At 41.7% G+C, this 18,506-nt stretch overlaps 1 protein-coding gene across 3 annotated transcripts in view; it reads left to right on the top strand.

Annotated features, from left to right (window-relative positions):
- The window catches only part of Armh3 (armadillo like helical domain containing 3), a 176,170-nt gene that overhangs the window by 104,491 nt on the left and 53,173 nt on the right, over positions 1–18,506 (top strand). For all 3 annotated transcript variants that reach the window (XM_055591672.1, XM_055591670.1, XM_055591671.1), the window contains exons 21-23: positions 636–718; positions 1,519–1,645; positions 7,271–7,346. In XM_055591672.1, coding sequence (XP_055447647.1) covers positions 636–718; positions 1,519–1,645; positions 7,271–7,346 — 286 coding nt within the window. The remainder of the gene's footprint in view (positions 1–635; positions 719–1,518; positions 1,646–7,270; positions 7,347–18,506) is intronic.

Raw genomic sequence — 18,506 nt, 5'->3', positions numbered from 1 at the left:
AAAACAGTTGTTTACATAGAAGTGAGATATTTCTCAGCCCAAGGAAAAAATGAAGTCCTGTCATTTGTAGCCAAATGAAAAGCGGGAGAGAATTAGACCCTGTATGTTCTTATTCTCCCTCCCTTGCTGGTTCCTTCCTCCTGCCTACGTAGTCCCTCCTGCTTGTGGTCACGTGTGTTAGTCTCCTATGTCCCCACACCCTCCCTTTACACTTCTTCCACTCGCCTCATATTCTTTTGCTACTTTCAGGTTCTCCACACACACACCTACACTGTGTGTGTCTCTGTCTCTTTCTCTCTTACATGTTAACAATAATGAAGGCCTTGGTTACTGACACTCACTTCAAACCTATAGCTTTCCATAGAGCTTTTTTAATTACCTTTATTTGTTTATTTGAGTGTGTGTATCTGTGTGGACACCTGTGTGGAGGTTGGACGACAGCTGCTGGGAGTCAGATCTCTCCTTCTACTGTGTGTGTCCTGGGACCACTGAGGGCATCACACTTGGTAGCAAGGGCCTTGCCCACTGAGCCATCTTGCTGGCCCTTACTTACTTTTACTGATCACACTCATGATTTATATTGATTATGATTTGAATAACTTGTGGTTTGTTTGTTTGTTTTTTTTCCTCTAAAGCTTTGATAAACTTGCTGAAGTTTCTTATGTCAAATGAAACTGTACTTTTGGCCAAACACAACATTTTTACATTGGCCCTTATGGTGAGTATTAATAAAAATGTTTTTCTGAAGCCAAAATAGTAAGGCAGAAATGGGATTGTTTTAATAGTAGCCAAGGTCTGGGTTCTAAACTGTATTTTCCTTGTGGATTTGGCCTGGGAGGCATGGATACAGGTCACATGTCTGTATGAATATTGAGTTTTTTTCCCAGCTGAGAAACTGTACTGTATTATTGCACTTTCTATGCGGGTACATAATAAGGTTTCTAGAAACCTCCCAGCCAGGTGGTTCCATTATCACTGCACTTGGTTTCTGAAGGATACGTAGAAATGCTGGTAATTCAGGTGAGAAGGAGGCCACTGAACCTTTTAATTGTCTACCCAGCTTGTAAATGTTCAGTATTTGGTGGGGATGAAAGTCCTGATTTTGTAATAGCTGCTAATTGCAGAACTATACCCAAGATGGCCAATTTTCAGCTCTTAGCATGCAGGGTTGAGGTAGTACCCTATTATATTATATATTATATATACATATATAATATAATTTGATATTATATGAGATTCCTCTACATGTATAAATTATGTATAAGTTTTCAAAGCATAGATAAGAATAAAGGTAGATAATTAATAAGAAATATGAAGTTTTGATTACCTTTATTTTATATAAATTATTAGTTTATATCAATGATTTTTTAATAATAATTGTTTTACAACCCATTTACAAAGTCTCCAAAATTGTGTATATTTGCAAGTCAGTGGAAGATGAGTGTAGCTAACCACTAGTAATGCTTTCCTGATTTACATAGCCTGATGCCTGGGTATGGGCTATTGCTTCTTTCTCAGATTGTGAACCTGTTTAATATGTTTATCACATATGGTGACACATTCCTGCCAACTCCAAGCAGCTATGATGAGCTTTACTATGAAATTATCCGCATGCATCAGAGCTTTGACAACCTCTACTCCATGGGTAAGCATTTTTTTTTTCTGCTCTTTCTCTGCACTGCCTGCCCACACCCCTTGCTCCCAAACCCCGCACTGGCTATCTGGTAGGTAACAGGAAAAAGATTGTCTAGTTGGAGAGAAGCTTTGTGTGTTATAGAAATAAATAGCTCAGAGCCAGGCATGGTAGTATATGACTTTAATCCTAACACCCACATAGCAGAGGCAGACAGGTCTCTGTGAATTCCAGGCCAACCTGGTCTGCATTATGAGGTTTTTGGACAGCCAGAGCTACATGGAGAGACCTTGTTTGAAAAACAGTAAACAGACTGTCTCCTCTTCTCAGGCAACAGGAAAGCCTATGTGCGCCTTTTGCTTTCAGGTACTCAGACTTCATCTCAATGGAAAGCTGTGTAGATATCTGCCCTTTGTTGATGTGGAGAGAGAGGAAGGAGTTCCAAAGACAGATAGACAGAGAGAAAGAATGAATATGCTAGAGAGAGGCATATTCAGTGAGTGCCAGGAAGATGGTGGTGATTGAGTGCAGAGTTGAGAAATTCCCTCAGTCAGCAAAATACTTGTCTTACAGGCACATGGACCTAAGTTTGATCTCCAGTACCTACATACTAAGTTGGCATGGTGGCACATGCTATGGGGAAGTGGGGTTTACTGGCCATTTAGCCTAGCCTGCTTGGTGAGCTTCAGGCCAATTAAGAGACCCTGTCTCAAAATACAAGGTGGATAGCACCCTTGAGGAATGACATCCCACATGCTAGCCTAGTGTTCTTATCAACTCAGCTACAGCCTCATCTCCTTTGTTTTCCTTTGTCATCCTCCTCTTGATGACCCTTTGGAACAAAGTGGAACAAAACAAAAACCTTGCCTGTGCTTGGGGTCTTAGGTTATGAAAAGTGTAGGAGGTAAAATAAATAATAAAATGTGTTTTCAAAGGGCCAGCAATGACTGAAGACATGGCTCAGACATTAAGAGCACTTAACCGTTCTTGCAGAGAATCTGGATTCAGCTATCTGCAAAACATATCAGTGATTCAAAACCATCTATAGCTCTAGTTCTAGGGAGTCCCAGCCCTCTGGCCTCTGCAGGCACATGTGCCCATTCACATGGTGTATATAAACTCAGGCAGGAACAAACCCATATAAACAAATATTTTTAAAAGTGTGTTAAAGGGGGTAGGAGCATGAGCTGGCTCAGTTGGTAGTAACAGTACTTGTCATACAATCCTGGTAACCTGATTTCAATCACTGGAACCCAGGGTGAAATGAAAGAACAGATTCCTAAAAGTTGTCCTCTGAATGCTACATGCACACTGTAATTGTATTTTAAACTAATGCTATTATTTATGCAGTAAATTATGGAAAATAAAAATAATACACTTATTAGAGTCATAAGAAAAAGACTGAAGAACTTACCCCAAACTGTGGTTTTAGGCTGAGGATATAATTTAGTTGATAGAGTGTTTTCCTAGCATGCAGGAAACCCTGGGTTCAATCCCCACCACTCTTTATAAGGGCACATATGCTGGCACATGCCTATATTCTCAGCACTCTGGAAGATAGAATCATGAGAATCGGAAGGTCAAAGCCATCCTCGTTGACATAAAGAGTTCTAGGCCAACCTGGGCTACTTGAGACTTTGTCTCAAAAAGCAGGGGTAGATTGGCTGGAGAGACAGCTCTGTTGGTAAACTATTTGCCTGGCAAACATGAAGACCTAAGAGGAATCATCAGATATAGCCATATCAGCAGTGTCATCCCAGCATTTGGAAGTTAAATCAGGAGAAATTTGGGTTGTCTGGGCTACATAAGACTCTTTAAAAAGAAAAAAAAAAAGTAGGAAGAGGACGTTGAGGATGTAGCTTAGTTGGAAGAATGCTGGCCCAACATGCACGGAGCTCTGGGTTTAATCCCAGCCGCTGGGAGGTAGAGACTGGAAGACCAGGAGTTCAAGGTTATGATGGGCTTCACAGTGGACTTCAGAGCCAGCCTGAGGTGCAGGAGATGCTGTCTTGAGGGCTAGGTTTTTAAATTTTACTTGCGGTATATGTGGAGGGGTGTGCACATGTGTGCGCTCAGATATGTCATACAGGACAGAAGAAGGCATCGGATGCCTTGAAGCTGGAGCTACAGGTATTATTGAGATCCCTGGCTCCTTTTGTGAACCCCAGGAGGTAAACCCTGGTCTTCATGATTGCATAGCAATCTCACTTAACCATTTCTCCAAAAAATTACTGAACTTCCTTTCCTCAGACCATCAAAGGAAAACTATGAAAGATCCCACTGATTTCACATAATATACCTTTCAGAACAATGATCGATATTATATTAACAATGCATAACAGAACAAATCTAACATCTATACTATGAAAATTATGTTTACATCTAAACCAGGAGAGACTTAAAATGATGGAGAAAAGCAGTAGTTTCTAGCACTGAGGGAGCCCCAGTGGAGTGGAATGTGCCAACAGTCTCAGCCTTGAGGGATCCAAGCGTGGTAAGACATGGCAGCTGCCTCAGCCTTGGTCCTCTCGTGGTCTCCACAGGCTCCCACTCTCAGCACACACACACACACAGAGGGATAAAATAAATCTTTAAGAAGACTTTTTAAAAAGTATCAGTAGGCAACTCTTCCTTGAGAAGCATGTAGCCAGACATGCATCTGTCTTAATTCTTCTGAGATCTTCTGTATCTTCTATCCCTTTGCTAAAATCGACATTAAAATTCCTTTTTTAAATTATTGAAATACTTTTATATTATTTTTAATCGGGTGTGTTTGTGTGAGTATATGCTATTTGTATACAGGTGCTCATGGAGGTCAGAGGTGGTTGTGCACCATTTGACATGCTGCAAGAAACTGCAGCCAGTACCTCTGGAAGAGCAATACTTGCTCTTAACCACTGAGCTGGCTTTCCAGCCCCATCAAGATATCTTTAATAAAACTTCCAACTTAGGTTTACTGTACAAAAAAAAATTACCGATAAAAATTGAGGCCTGAGGTGTAAGATCAGTTGGTAACGTGCTTGCCATACAAGTATGAGGACCAAAGTTCAGTCCTCATTTGGAAGGACGAAAGGAAGGAAAGGAGAGAGAGAGAGAAAGAGAGAGTGAGAGAATGAGAATGGCAGCCAGCCAGCCATAGTGGTTTGTGCCTGTTATCTCAGCTCTGGGAAGACAGAGAAGCAAATCCAATGGGCTTGCTAGCTGGCTGCTCCCCTAGCCTAGTCTACTCAATAAGCACCAGGTCAAAGGGCTACCATACTCTGTCTCAAAGTTGGGGCTATTTAACATCCTGTCATGTTAGGAGGAGGTGTCATGGGGTCTCACTTCTCCATGAGGACTTATAAGCAGTTACTGCTTGATGGAACATTTTCTTCAGTGTTTTAACTACTATAAGGTGTCCTTGTTTCTGTAAATAATCCTAATGAAACTTATTGGACCACATATATAAAAAAAATGAAGTAGAAGCTCCCTAGTTAGGAAGAGGAAAGAGATTAGCAGGAGTGGGAGGGAGTAAGAGAGGGTATAGGAGTAAGTATGATCGAAATTTTTTCTGTGTGCGTGTGAAAATGTCAGAATGAAATACATGTATTATTAACATATGCTAATAAAAACATTTTTATAAAACAAAAAGGATGTAACTGAGGAACCCTAGCTGAAGTTGACCTGGCTCCATCCACATTTACGCATTCATACACACCTATTAACATACCTATAAACATAGAAACAAATACATGTCTGATCTGCTGAAGTGATTTGTTCATTATGAAAATAAATTTGCATATATACTGGGTTATCCCTGAGTTGGTGCTCTAGAACTCTAACTTGGAAGTATTCCAAGTTGCTCTCACTAGCCTAATCTTACCAGTTAGAAAAGCAGCACTCATACCATTGTTTTGCTTAAGTCTTTATCTTGTTTTCTCTTTCATAAAATTCCACATATTTATAAAACCCAGACCTTTCAAGAACAAATGTGGAGCCAAGATGAGCTTCCCCCCCATTAATCAAAACACACACACATACATACATACACACACACATACACACTCTCTCTCCTTCTCAAATAAATGTTTGAAAACAAACCGAAAAATTCTCCAAACAGCCCCCTGAAGGGACTTCAAAGTTGGCACAAGACAACCCCAAACCAAGTTCTAGTACTGAAGAGATTTACTTGCCCCAGAGGGACAAAGTGCAGGGGAATAAGAGACAAAGTCAGGACACAGAGGAAGAGGGAGAAGGGAAAGTGGAGAGAGGGGGCAAGGGAAAGGGATATTTGTCCCAGAGGTTTAATAAGAGACCATGTATAACGAAATAAGTGGCGGGGCCACCTAGATGGATTGGCAGGTAATGTTGCTTTCCTCTAAACCTGACAACCTAAACTCAGTCCCTGGGACCCACACAGTGGAAGAGAATCAGCTTCATAAGTTGTCCTCTGACCTCCATAAACATGTACTTTACACTCACACATAAATTAATAAAAAAATTTTAAAGGTTCTGAGTGAAAGAGAAGTTCATCTTTGGTCTCTATATGCACTTGCATGTGTTCCTATACACATGAGTGCACACTGGGTGCACACAAACACAGCAAAAACGTACTTGAATGTCTGTTGGAGTCCTTGTGCTATTGGGTCTTTTCTAAATGACCCATGGTTCTAGTGCCTGCGTGGCTTGAAATCATAGCTGTCCAGGGATGTGAGCACTTTTGTGTTTATGTGATATTTTCTAAAAGAGAATTTGGTCAGATTGTGCATACTTCCTACTGGTTCATTTTGCAGGTCACCCGTGTAAGCTAGGAGAACAAAACAGCTTTCCCTGTTTGAAACATTGATCATTCTCTAGCTGCAAAGATTATTTGTCCTATTTGTCTGTGTCTATGACTTTACGTTTATGTATATATACATGGAGCAAGAAAGGATACCAACTCAGTCAGCTGTGAGTTTGAGGCCAGCCTGATCTACATAGTTTCATGCCAATGAAGTGGAACCCTTGCTGTTAGGTCAATGGCAAACATGGTGACAGGTTACCTTCATATCACCACTCCTATAATAGATATTTGTGAGTGTATGGAAGCCAGAGGTCAATCTCAGGTCATTCCCTAGGAGCTGTCCACCTCATCATTTTTGACAGGACCTCGTTGACCTGGGGTTTGCCAAGGAGGCTAAGCTGGTTTGCCAATAGCAAGCCCCAGGAGTCCATGTGTCTCTGTTTCACCATGGGATTACAAGCATGTGCTACCACAGCAGACAATTTTCCGTGGGGTTTGGGATCTAACTCCGGTCGTCATGCTCTTAGCCAACTGAGCTATCTCCTCATCATCTTAGTCTACTAAGTGAATATAGAAGCTAAGCTTTGGAGCCCATTATCAGGGAGGGGACTAGGAACAGGCTGGGGCAGAGAAGGAGTAGCGGCTACTTTGATGGGAAGTGAGAAGTCAGAGAGAGAAAAATTCCTGTAGAAAATAGGTGAAAGATTCTCTAAGACCTTATTTGATGACTTTTTTTTTTTTTTTTAATTTTAAACAGAGGGTTGGCATAGGCTTTGTTTGGTTTTTGTAATAGTGCTGTTTTGAGATGTGTCTTCATTCCTCATTTTTGTGTCTTGTGTCAGAAGCTTGACAGATCTGTACTCTTTCTTTCACAGTCCTTAGGCTTTCTACCAACGCAGGCCAGTGGAAGGAAGCAGCCAGCAAGGTGACACATGCATTGGTTAACATCAGGTAAGGAATGAGAATTTCTTTCAGAGTCCTTGCTCATTCTGAGCTTTATCACACCTTCCCAAGGAGAATGTTCTCAGCACCACTACTATTTTAAGCCCTGAGGTCTGTAGGAGTGCAAGAAATTGTCATACTTGATCAAGAAAAGCAGGAGTACATGAGGCTTTCATTTTGTCATATTGAAATAGCTCAAAGTTCTGGCTGTTTTGTGAATTTTCTACCCAAGAGATGGTTGTACGCCCTTTACAGGCACCTTAGCCGCCAGAGTGTTCTTCATGCATAAGCTACCCCCAAGCTTCCCCTGAAGGTTTCCTCTGCTCTTCACCAAGGCTTCTTCATGGGGATCTAGAATGTTCACACTTTACTGTAGATAGCTATTTTTGTTCATGGTAAATACAAGCAAACAAAAGCCCTGGGGCTAAGTCATTTTTAGTTTCTTATGAAACAGCAAAACAGAGCTCTGTGTAAAACTGTGTCAGCCATGAGGCTCACAGGGTCATGGGGAAGCAGTACTCTCGAAGGAGTGAGTGGGTCTGTAAGTGGGGAGGGAAAGGGCTGTATGTTAGATCTCAATCTGACGTTCTCCCATTGTTTCTGCTCTTTGTGCCTATGATTTCCCTTTTTCTCAACAGTTATTAAATTGTTTTTACAAACAATCAAGAAGTTAGCGCTGTATAAAAGAGGCAAACCCAACAGATGGGGAACTTGATTTAGTTCCAGATGTAAGGCTTGCCAGACACTCCAATAATAGTAATGCGTATTTACAACTTTGTATAGATTCTAATGTGTGAGCGAGCATGGGTGAGATGTTTATTCTTATCTTTCTTTTGAAGTAAAATGTCTTGTCTTTGCAATGATTTACTACAGTGTGTCACATCTGGGAAATGCTGTGAAATATGTGTGTTAGGTGGGCTGGGACGAGGGAGCATGGGGTGAAATTGTGTTAACAAGGCGCAGTGAAGAAGGTTGGGGTACCTTCCTGCCCCTAGAGACATTTTGCAGCAAACACAATTTTATAAGTCTCACCAATAAACGCAGATCTGTACCTAGCAAGCAATCAAGACACTGTCATGAATCCTTATGATAAATGTGAGCTTCTAAATGAATTTGGCATTACAAACTCTTCTCTCAGATACCCCTTTGTGACTCAAGGGCAGGAAGACAGACATGGCTGTTTGAATGAAGTTATCAGGTTCTGGGCTAGTCAGTGAAGTGCATGAGAATATAGTGCATGTTGTTTATTTACCGTGTATTTACACAGGCTTTTCAGGTAGCTCCTTTTCATCTGGGGCCGCTTGCTTTAGCTTCTACTTCATTGCTTTTACTTTCAATGGTTTCTGCCTTGGCTGCTGTCTTTATTCTTCCCAAGGGACACCAGGCAGCTTATAAGTTTTTCTGCCTTCTCTGAATAACTGAAAGAACTGGGCTGGGCCTTGAAAAGATGCCTGTCACCATGGCTGCTTCTGTGTCTTCCCATGACTGCAAGACCTCCCCTTTCACTTTCAATTCTCAAACTAAGCTTCCTGCAGAGAATAAGCACATTGTTTTCACTAAATCCAGAGCAGGGCACATACTGATGGTACTAAGAATGGTTTGCCCTTGCTCCCTTCTGACATCTCTTCTCACTCATTAAATGTCAGGCTTGGTGTTCTTCCATATGCTATTTCTCTGTACTTTTTATCTTCAAATTCTGTAGAGTATATTATATGCTTCTTAAAATGCCCTTGTTTTTCTCACCTTGAGACAGATTCACACATAGCAGAGGTTGGCTTTGAACTCAGTACATAGCCAGTGGTGACCTTGAACTCCTAGTCCTCCTGTTTCTACTACTGAAGTGCTGGGATTACATATGCTTGGCACCACACCGTCCTCGAAATACACTTTACAGCAAAGAAACTAATTTGTAAAGGTAGAGTGAATTTTGGAAGACCTGCTTTTGTTACATGGCAAGGTTGTGAGCCCAAGCTCTTCCTTTCAGGATATAATGTTCCGTGTTCACAGAGTTAATGCCCTATGCTACTCTGTCTTGTCCTATGGGCTAGAAGACACTGAACGAAATTGAGTTTTTGCTGCTGTTACTGTTTGCTTCTTCCACCACCAAGTAAATTAGGAATGATGATACCAACCATTAGCTCCTGATAAACTATAAAATTGTAATCATCTCATAAAGAATGTCTTCAAGCTTCATATATCTTAGAGCATTCCAGAATCTCTTTCCTTCTTAGGCCAAAGACTAAAGAAACCTTGCTCTCATGTCTCTGAGGCATAAGCCTAGATGAGGAGCTGCTGTATCATATAGTAATTCTATGTTTCGTTTTTGTTGTTGTTGTTGTTAAGAACTGCCATGCTGATTTTTTCTTTTAATTTTTATATTAATTACAGTTTATTCACTTTGCATCCCTTCCCTCATTCCCTCCCAATCTTGCCCTCCCTCTTCTCCCATAACCCTCTCCAAGTCCACTGATAGGGAGGTTTTCCTCCCCTTCCATCTGAACTTAGCCTATCAGGTCTCATCAGAACTGGCTGCATTGTCTTCTTCTGTGGCCTGGTAAGGCTGCTCCCCCCTCAGGGGGAGGTGATCAATGAGCCAGCCACTGAGTTCATGGAAGATACAGTCCCTGTTCCCCTTACTAGGGCACCCACTTGGACACTGAGCTGCCATGGGCTACATCTGTGCAGGGGTTCTAGTTTATCTCCATGAATGGTCCTTGGTTGGAGTATCAGTCTCAGAAAGACCCCTGGCTCCAGATTTTTTGGTTCTGTTACTCTCCTTGTGTAGCTCTTGTCCCCTCCAGGTCTTTCTATCTCCCCCTTCTTTCCTAAGAGTCCCTGCACTCTGCCCAAAGTTTGGCTCTGAGTCTCAGCCTCTGCTTTGATACACGGCTGGGCAGGGTCTTTCAGAGGCCCTTTGTGGTAGGCTCCTGTCCTGTTCCCTGTTTTCTCCTTCTTCCGATGTCCGTCCCGTTTGCCTTTCTGAGTGAGGATTGACATTGCCATGCTGATTTTTTAAGTTTCTTTATTTTTGTCTTACATGTGTGTGTAGCACGTGCCTGACTGGTGACTCTGCAGGGCAGAAAAGGGCATTAAATCCCTTGGACCTGAGTTACAGATAGGCTGTAAGCCACCATGTGGATGCTAAGAATTGAGCCAGAATATCCTAGCATGTGATTGGTCTTCTGCAGAAGCAACAAGTGCTTTTAACCCACCCCACCCCACTCCTTTTAATTTTGAGACAGGGTTTCACCTTGTACCTTTGGCTGGCCTAGAACTCAGTAGTAGACCGTGCATGCCTCAAACTCAGATCCATTTGCCTTTGCCTGATGAGTGCTGGGATTAAAGCAATGCACCACTACACCTGGCCTTTATTTTGATCCTTGCTTAGTAATTCCTAGCTACATTTTATTTTTCTGTTCTGTGAAAGTTAAAATGTCTTGGTTTTTCTTTGTAGATGGACATTTCGATGGCTTTGAATGAGAGCATCTCATACTCAGTATTTTCATACCTGAAGGAGGAAAAAAGGCATGGCTGACAGGCTTCTTTTTGCTCCTTTGTCTTTCTCTTAAAGCTTGTGGCTTTGGGTGGTGAGAAAATAAGTCTGTGTCAGAAAATCTGACCATTGAGTTTCCAAGGGATACTGTGGGCCTCAGAGTTAGCAGGAAAATTGTGGTATGTACAATTTATTCTAGCTATTTCTAAAGTTTATTTGTACTGATATATACATGAGAAGGATTTCTAAGGCAGCATGAATAAACTCTGTCTTGTAAAATGTTCTCTGATATTCCCAGGAAGAGATGAATGGAATACAGACTTTCAGATGTCTAAGCTGGGAGGCGTTCAGCCAGTTGATGACAGTATAAAACCCTGTCTTTGGATCTCCTGGCATGTGGTAGGCCTCTTGACCACCTTTACTTGGAGCTCCTCAGCAGATGGAGAGCAGTAGAAAGACCACAAACCTTTCTGTTCTTTGAGCTTAGGTTTTGACAGTAAGAGTTAACATACTTCCAGAAGCTTGTAGCTACAAATGCTCATCTCAGTCTCTGCTTTTCTCTGTCATTCATGGCTTAGTCGTGCTGGTTCTTTAAACAAGCCTCTGTCCTGTTTGCTTGTCAGCAGATTCTGAAAATACAGCTGCTTAGAGCTGTTGTTTTGATTGGAACACCTGATGTCACCAACAAAAAGAGCCCGTGCTTCTTTCTCCCCTTAGGAAGTGTTGTGCCCTTTCATAAGAAGAGTAAAATACACTCTGGCACCTTTAAGGTTCATTTAGAGGGTTTGCCTCCTTTCTTCCTGTACACTGTGTGGTATTTGTTTATATGAGACAGGTCTCAGTATCCCAGGCTGGCTTTGAACTTGTTTTGTACTCAAAGCTGGTTTTGAATTCCTAATCTTTGTGCAGCTACCTGCCAAGTCCTAGTAGCTAAGGCTAGTTTGGAATTTACTAAGTAGTGCAGACTGGCCTTACATGTATGATTCTTTCTGTTTCCTCTCTCTGGTACTGAGATTACGGGTGCACAGTACCACCCCTAACCTAGAAATCACTATTAATGTAGGTAGAGTTAGGCTGAGAAGGAAATGTGAGGTCTGTCCTCAGAAGTCTCCCCAACTCTTACTGCTCATGCACCTGTTTGGGCTTCTGTATCTGCCTACTACAGTGTTCTCTCCATAGAGTCAACACTGATGAATTGAAAAGAGTTGCGGTTTTATGCTCAGGCACTTCAGCAGAAGGATGCATGTTAGTTTACTGAGAAATTAATTTGGATTAAAGTGTAAGATAAAATGCAAGATAAGATAAAAGCAGAGGCTCTGAACTGATGACTTGTAAGTAGCAGCAAATATGTGACTATAACCTTCTAGTTGTTTGCCCTAGGCTTAGATTACCACTTGAGGTAGAATTTATCATTATTAGCCCTACTGTTGTTAGTCAGACCCTGTCCACTCCATTAGAGAGAATGAGAAGCACATTACAATAAAATGCTAAAGTGAATTGTTTACTCAGTGATTGGAAGCATTATTTATTTTAATAGTCGATGTTTTCCAGTTCTCTAAGACTACAGCTAGAAGCAAAGCAAACACTGAATGTCATATGGTTAATCATCCGTTTTGCCCTAATCTGGTTTACACTGCAAAGTGAGGTTTTGCATAAGGTCATACCTGGGGCTGATAAACTATAGTTCAGTTAAGAATCTTTGTTTAGGAAATTTAGGTATTTGTAATGAAATATTGAGGTTTTTATTGGGTCTGTAATGATTTGTAGGTGTGGGCGATTTTAGTATAACCTTCTTAAACTCAATTTAAAATTCCCTTGGAGTAATTCTGCACTTTGCTCCCTCTCTATCATCATCATCATCATCATCATCATGTGTGTGGATGTTTTGCCTGCCTGCATGTCTGTATATCGTGTGTGCAGTGCCCCAGGAGGTTAGAAGAGGGCATTGAATCCCCTGGGACTGGAGTTACAGATGGTTGTGAGTACCATGTGGGTGCTGAGAATTGAGCTCAGGTCCTTTGGGAGAGCAGCCAGTGCTCCTAACTGCTGAGCCATCTCTTCAACCCCAGATTTTAATTACTTGTAACCATACAGTTCCTTGACATTAAGGACATTTACATTGTTGTGCAACCACTACCACCATCCACTTCCAAAATTTTATATTTTCATGAGTATGTTGGGGACTGAAAGTAGAGCCTGGCGCACGTCAGACAAGTACCTTACCACTTAGCTAGGCTTCCCGCCCAAACTGTGTACTCATGAAACCCATCCTCCCTTTCCTCCTTCCTCTAGCACTGGGCAGTCACCATTCCGTCTTCTGACTTTATAATTTGGCTACCCTGAACTGCATCTCAGAGGAATCGGATTTGTCCTTTGTGCCTGGCTTTCAGCATGTGTAGTATGTGTCAGAGTTTCCCATGTGACCTGAATAGTATCCACTGTATGTATTCATTCTGTGTCGTCACTCTGTTGTCAGGGTGAGCGTGCTTGAGTTGCTTCTACCGTTTGGAGGCTGTGAACGATGCCTCTGTGAAGAAGCTGATGCATAAATCTCTTCAATACCTTGCTTGAGAAGTGAAATTACTACAGCATATGATAATTTATGTATAACATTTGGAGAACTTGCCAACCGTTTCTCAAAGTGGCTACACTATTTTACTTTCTAATTCTTACACATTCTTACTAATACTTTTTCTCTTTTTCAGTACTAGCCATCCTGATGGGTGTGAAGCTGTATCTCATTATAATTTTAATTTGCATTTCTCTAATGACTAATAATAATGTTGAACTTTTTTTAAATTTAGGCATTTATAGCTCTTCTTTGGAAAAATACTATTCAAGTCCTGTTTCCCCCGAATACACAACAGACAGCTCTTTCTCTTTTTCCTTTTTTGGGGGGTACGGTGTGGTGACAGTGACTCATTGGCTGTGTAACCCAGGCTGGTCTGAGGGTACTGGAATTATAGCCATGTGACTCTGTCCACTCCACCCCCAGCCCCACCCCTTTCCTACCCGGGCCTTCTGGAGTACTGAGGATCATACTCAGGTCCTCTAATGTGCTAGCCAAAGTGCTGTACCACTAAGCTGTATCCTTAGCCCTCCCCTTTCAGTGTATTAACTGAGTAAGGTTTGTTTGTTGTTTGCTTTAAGACAGGGTCTCACTATGTAACTCCACCTGTCCTAGAACTTACTATATAGACCAGGCTGGCCTCAAACTCACAGAGATCCTTCTGCTTCTAACACCCAAGTGTTGGGATTAAAAGCCTGTGCCACTATGCTCAGCTAATTGAGTTGGGTTTTGTTGAATTTTAGGCATTTTTTATGTAATGTAGATGCCAATCCTTTATCAGATAGGTGATTTGCAGTTATTTCTCCCATTACACAGGTTGCCTTTCCAAACAAACAGTGTTTGTTTGGTTTTCATATGTGGTCAGTCCTAAGATATATTGCTCAAGAATGGTTAAATTCTGAGCTCAGCAGAAAGACACACAGGGTATATACTTACTCATAAGTGGATATTAGACATATAATATAGGATAAACATACTAAAATCTGTACACCTAAGGAACTAATCAGGAAGGAGGACTCTGGATAAGATGCTCAATCCCCATTCAGAAAGGCAAAGAGGATGGACATCATAGGAGGGAGAAAACAGGGAACAGGACAGGAGCCTACCACAAAGGGCCTCTGAAAGGCTCTACCCTGCAGGGTATCGAGGCAGATGCTGAGACTCATAGCCAAACTTTGGGCAGAATGCAGGGAATCTTATGAAAGAAGTGGGAGATAGTAAGACCTGGAGAAGACAGGAGCTCTACAAGGAGAGCAACAGATCCAAAAAGTCTGGGCATAGGGGTCTTTTCTGAAACTGATACTCCAGCCAAGGACCACTCATGGAGATGGCCTGGAACCCCTACACAGAGGTAGCCTATGGCAGTTCAATATCCAAGCGGCCTCCATAGTAATGGAGACAGGGACTGTCTCTGACATGAACTCAGTGGCCTGCTCGTTGATCACCTCCCTCTGACGGGGGAGCAGCCTTACCAGGCCACAGAAGAAGACAATGCAGCCAGTCCTGATGAGACCTGATAGACTAGGGTCAGAGGGAAGGGGAGGAGGACCTCCCGTATCAGTGGACTGGGAGAGGGACACTGGTGGGGAAGAGAGAGGGTGGGATTGGGATGGGAGGAGGGAGAGAGGTACAGGAGGGATACAAAGTGAATAACTAATTAATAAAATAAAATAAAATACTTCTGAGCTCAGATGATCGTTATGCTTTAGCGTCTCTGAATGTGGCAGCCATGCACCACAATGTCTGCTCATTCTTCTTTGAAGCAACATCTTGTGTAGCTAAGACTAGTTTCAAACTTACTGTGTATTAGAGGCTGTCCTTAAATACTTGATCCCCTTGCCTCTGTCCTGTTCTCCCAGCCTCTCCCTGCATCTTTGAATATCACACTAGGGTCTTGTGGTGCTAGAAATCTAACCCAGGGCTTTGTGCATGCTCAGCATTCACTCTACCCTTGAACTCTCTCTGACTCATAGAAAAATCAAATAAGGGCCCAGCTTTACTTTCCTGTGTGTGGAAATGCAGTTTTACCAGCACCTAGTTTGCTTTAAAAAAAAAAAAAAAAAAAAAAAAAAAAAAAGATAATACCAGTTTGATTCCAGAATTTTTTTGAGGGCCTTCTGGGAATGGAACTCAAGGCCTCATGCCTGCTCAGCAAGTCCTCCAGCTGACCTGCTCATTCCCAAGCAGCCCTAGTTCTTGTCTCCAGTAAGTGCAAGGCCAAGAAATGCAATTTCTCTGTAGTTCTTTCTGCATGTCCCCTTGGTCTTTGCCTTTTATGTATGCTCATTCCCATATGGTTTTGGGTACTGTAGTAAAATGGTTAAGAGTAAAGACTGTAGACTTGAATATCTGAATTGTGAGACCCATTTGTGTTCTTCTTTTGGGCAAGTGTTTCAGCCACCCTGTGCTTTTGTTTTTTCAGCCATCAAGTAAGGCCAATAATGGACCTGAGGCTTTAATGAGATTATTAAATGGCATGTACACAAGTATTTACTATTTTATTAAAACATTTTTGTCCTGATTGTACAAGTATATAGAACTTGCAGTCTCAATTTGGATGGGTATCAGGGAGAACTCAGTCCATAGAATTAAGCCCTTTCACATCCACTTTCATTCTGTCTCGGTCCCTATTCATGTGGAGAGACCAGAGATATACAATAATGTTATTGACAAACTAACATTAGATGCCATGCAGGAACCTGGGCTGTCAGCCTGCTTCTGTATATTGGTGATGGGAAAATAATATGGGAAAAAACAGTTTGTTCTCTGTCATTTTGAGTCCTTTGAAGGGATTTTTGATCTAGTTTTGGTTGAGTTTTCCTTCTTGCTGTGTATCGATAAAAGAATGTCCCAAAGTGATTATACATGTAACCAAGAAGATATTAACCATTGAATTTTCATCTCTGCTCAGAGTTACTCTTAAGTGACCTTTAATTTTTTTTTCTTATGAAAGTATTGGTCTGTAGTTTTCATGTGATGTTTAACATCAGAGTAATAATGGCACTATGGAAAAAACTAGTATTTTCCTAGTTTATTAGTTTCCCAGGTATGTTCCTTCACCTTTTGTTTTTGGGAAAGTTTGCAAAGGATTAATACTTATTCTTTGAGTCTTAGTAGAGTCTATTAGGCCCTGATGTCCTTTTCACATTTTTATGTATAAGGGTGTTTTGACTGAAATATCTGTGTACAATGTATATATCTGATACCCACGTAAGCCAAAAGAGGGCATTAGTTCCCCCGAAACTGGAGTGGCAGATGTTAGTGAGCTGCCATGCAAGTGCTAGGAATGAAAACAGGATCCTTTAGAAGGGCCATCTGGGTCTTTCTATCTATCCCCTTTTTCATAAGATTCCCTGCACTCTGCCCAAAGTTTGGCTGAGTCTCAGCATCTGCCTAGATACCCTGCTTGGTAGAGGCTTTCATGGGCCCTCTGTGGTAGCCTCCTGTCCTGTTCCCTGTTTTCTCTCTCCTTGATGTCCAACCCGTTTGCCTTTCTGAGTAAGGATTGACCATCTTACCCAAGGTCCTCCTTCTTGTTTAGCTTTTTTAAGTGTACAGATTTTAGTATGATTATCCTATATTATATATCTAATATCCACTTATAAGTGAGTATATACCATGTGTGTCTTTCTACTTCTGGGATACCTCACTCAGGATGATATTTTCTAGTTCCCACAATTTGCCTACAAATTTCATGATTTCCTTGTTTTTAATTGCTGAGTCAATCAAGGACCATGCATGGAGATAACCTAGAGCCCCTGCACAGATGTAGCCCATGGCAGCTCAGTGTACAAGTGGTTTCCCTAGGAATGGTAACAAGAACTGTCTCTGACGTGAACTCAGTGGCTGGCTCTTTGACCATCTCCCCCTGAGGGGGTAGCAGCCTTACCAGGCAACAGAGGAAGACAATGCAGCCAGTCCTGATGAGACCTGATTGATAGCCTAGGGTCACACAGAAGGGGATGAGGACCACTCCTATGAGTGAACTTGGGGGGGAAGAGGCATGGGAGGAGATGAGGAAGGGAGGGTGAGATTGTGAGGGGACAAGGAAGGGGGCTACAGTGGGGATACAAAGTGCTTAAACTGTAATTAATAAAAAAATAAATAATATTTTTAAAAAAGAAGAGCCATCCGGGTAAGCCAGTGCTTTTAACCCATTGAGCCATCTTTCCAACCCTAGAAATAATATTTTTGATAAGTGGTTTAAACACTTCATCTGTTATAGATTCTTCAGATTGTTCGTTTCTTCTTCCATTAGTTCTATTTTTGTTTTGTTTTCTTTTTTGTTTGGTTTTGGGGTTTTAGATTTTTTGATACAGGGTTTCTCTATGTAGATTTGGCTGACCTGGACTCACTTCCTAGACCTTGGCTGCCTTCGAGCTCACAGTGATCTGCCTGCCTCTGCCTACCTGAGTCAGCACTGAGGGATTACAGGCGTGTGCCACAGTGCCTGGCTACATTAGTCTCATTATTTTTAACTGTGTGTGTGTTTCTATATGGGGGTGTGTGAACTAAGTATCTCCAGCTCTGGGGAAATCCAGTGTCTCTGGCCTCTGCCGGTCCCTGTACACACATGCACAATGACAAATCTTATTTCAAACTTTCATTGAGATTTGAGGGGACTGGAGATTTAGTTCAGCTGGTAGGGTACTTGCCCAGCATAAAGCTCTGACTCCATTTCTCACTACTAAATAAACCTGGCATGGGGCCACATGCTTGTAATCCAGCGCTTGGAGGTAGAGGCAGTAGAATAGAAGTTCAAGGCCAGCCTGGAATACAGGAGACCCTATCTCAAAACAAAAACAAAACCAGAAAGTTTTTTTTTTTTTATTGAGGTTTGGTTCATTGCCTCACAAATGATGCACCTTGTATAAACATCCCACTGTTGTTCAGTGGTGCATAAAACATCCATAGATGTTTTAAATATATATAATGTTAAATCTTAAGTTTCTTTGCCAATCATATTTTCTATTGTGACATATCTTTTTCCATTCTTCTACATCTAATCTGTACTTTTCTAAAATAATTTGTGGCAAGTAGTTAGATCTGGCTCCTTCCTTCCTTCCTTCCTTCCTTCCTTCCTTCCTTCCTTCCTTCCTTCCTTCCT

Source organism: Psammomys obesus, unplaced genomic scaffold, assembly GCF_907164565.1.
Source record: "Psammomys obesus unplaced genomic scaffold, mPsaObe1.curated_primary_1811, whole genome shotgun sequence".
NCBI lineage: Eukaryota > Metazoa > Chordata > Mammalia > Rodentia > Muridae > Psammomys > Psammomys obesus.
The sequence above is the reverse complement of the archived record's forward strand: the minus strand, read 5'-3'. Positions and strand labels throughout refer to the sequence as shown.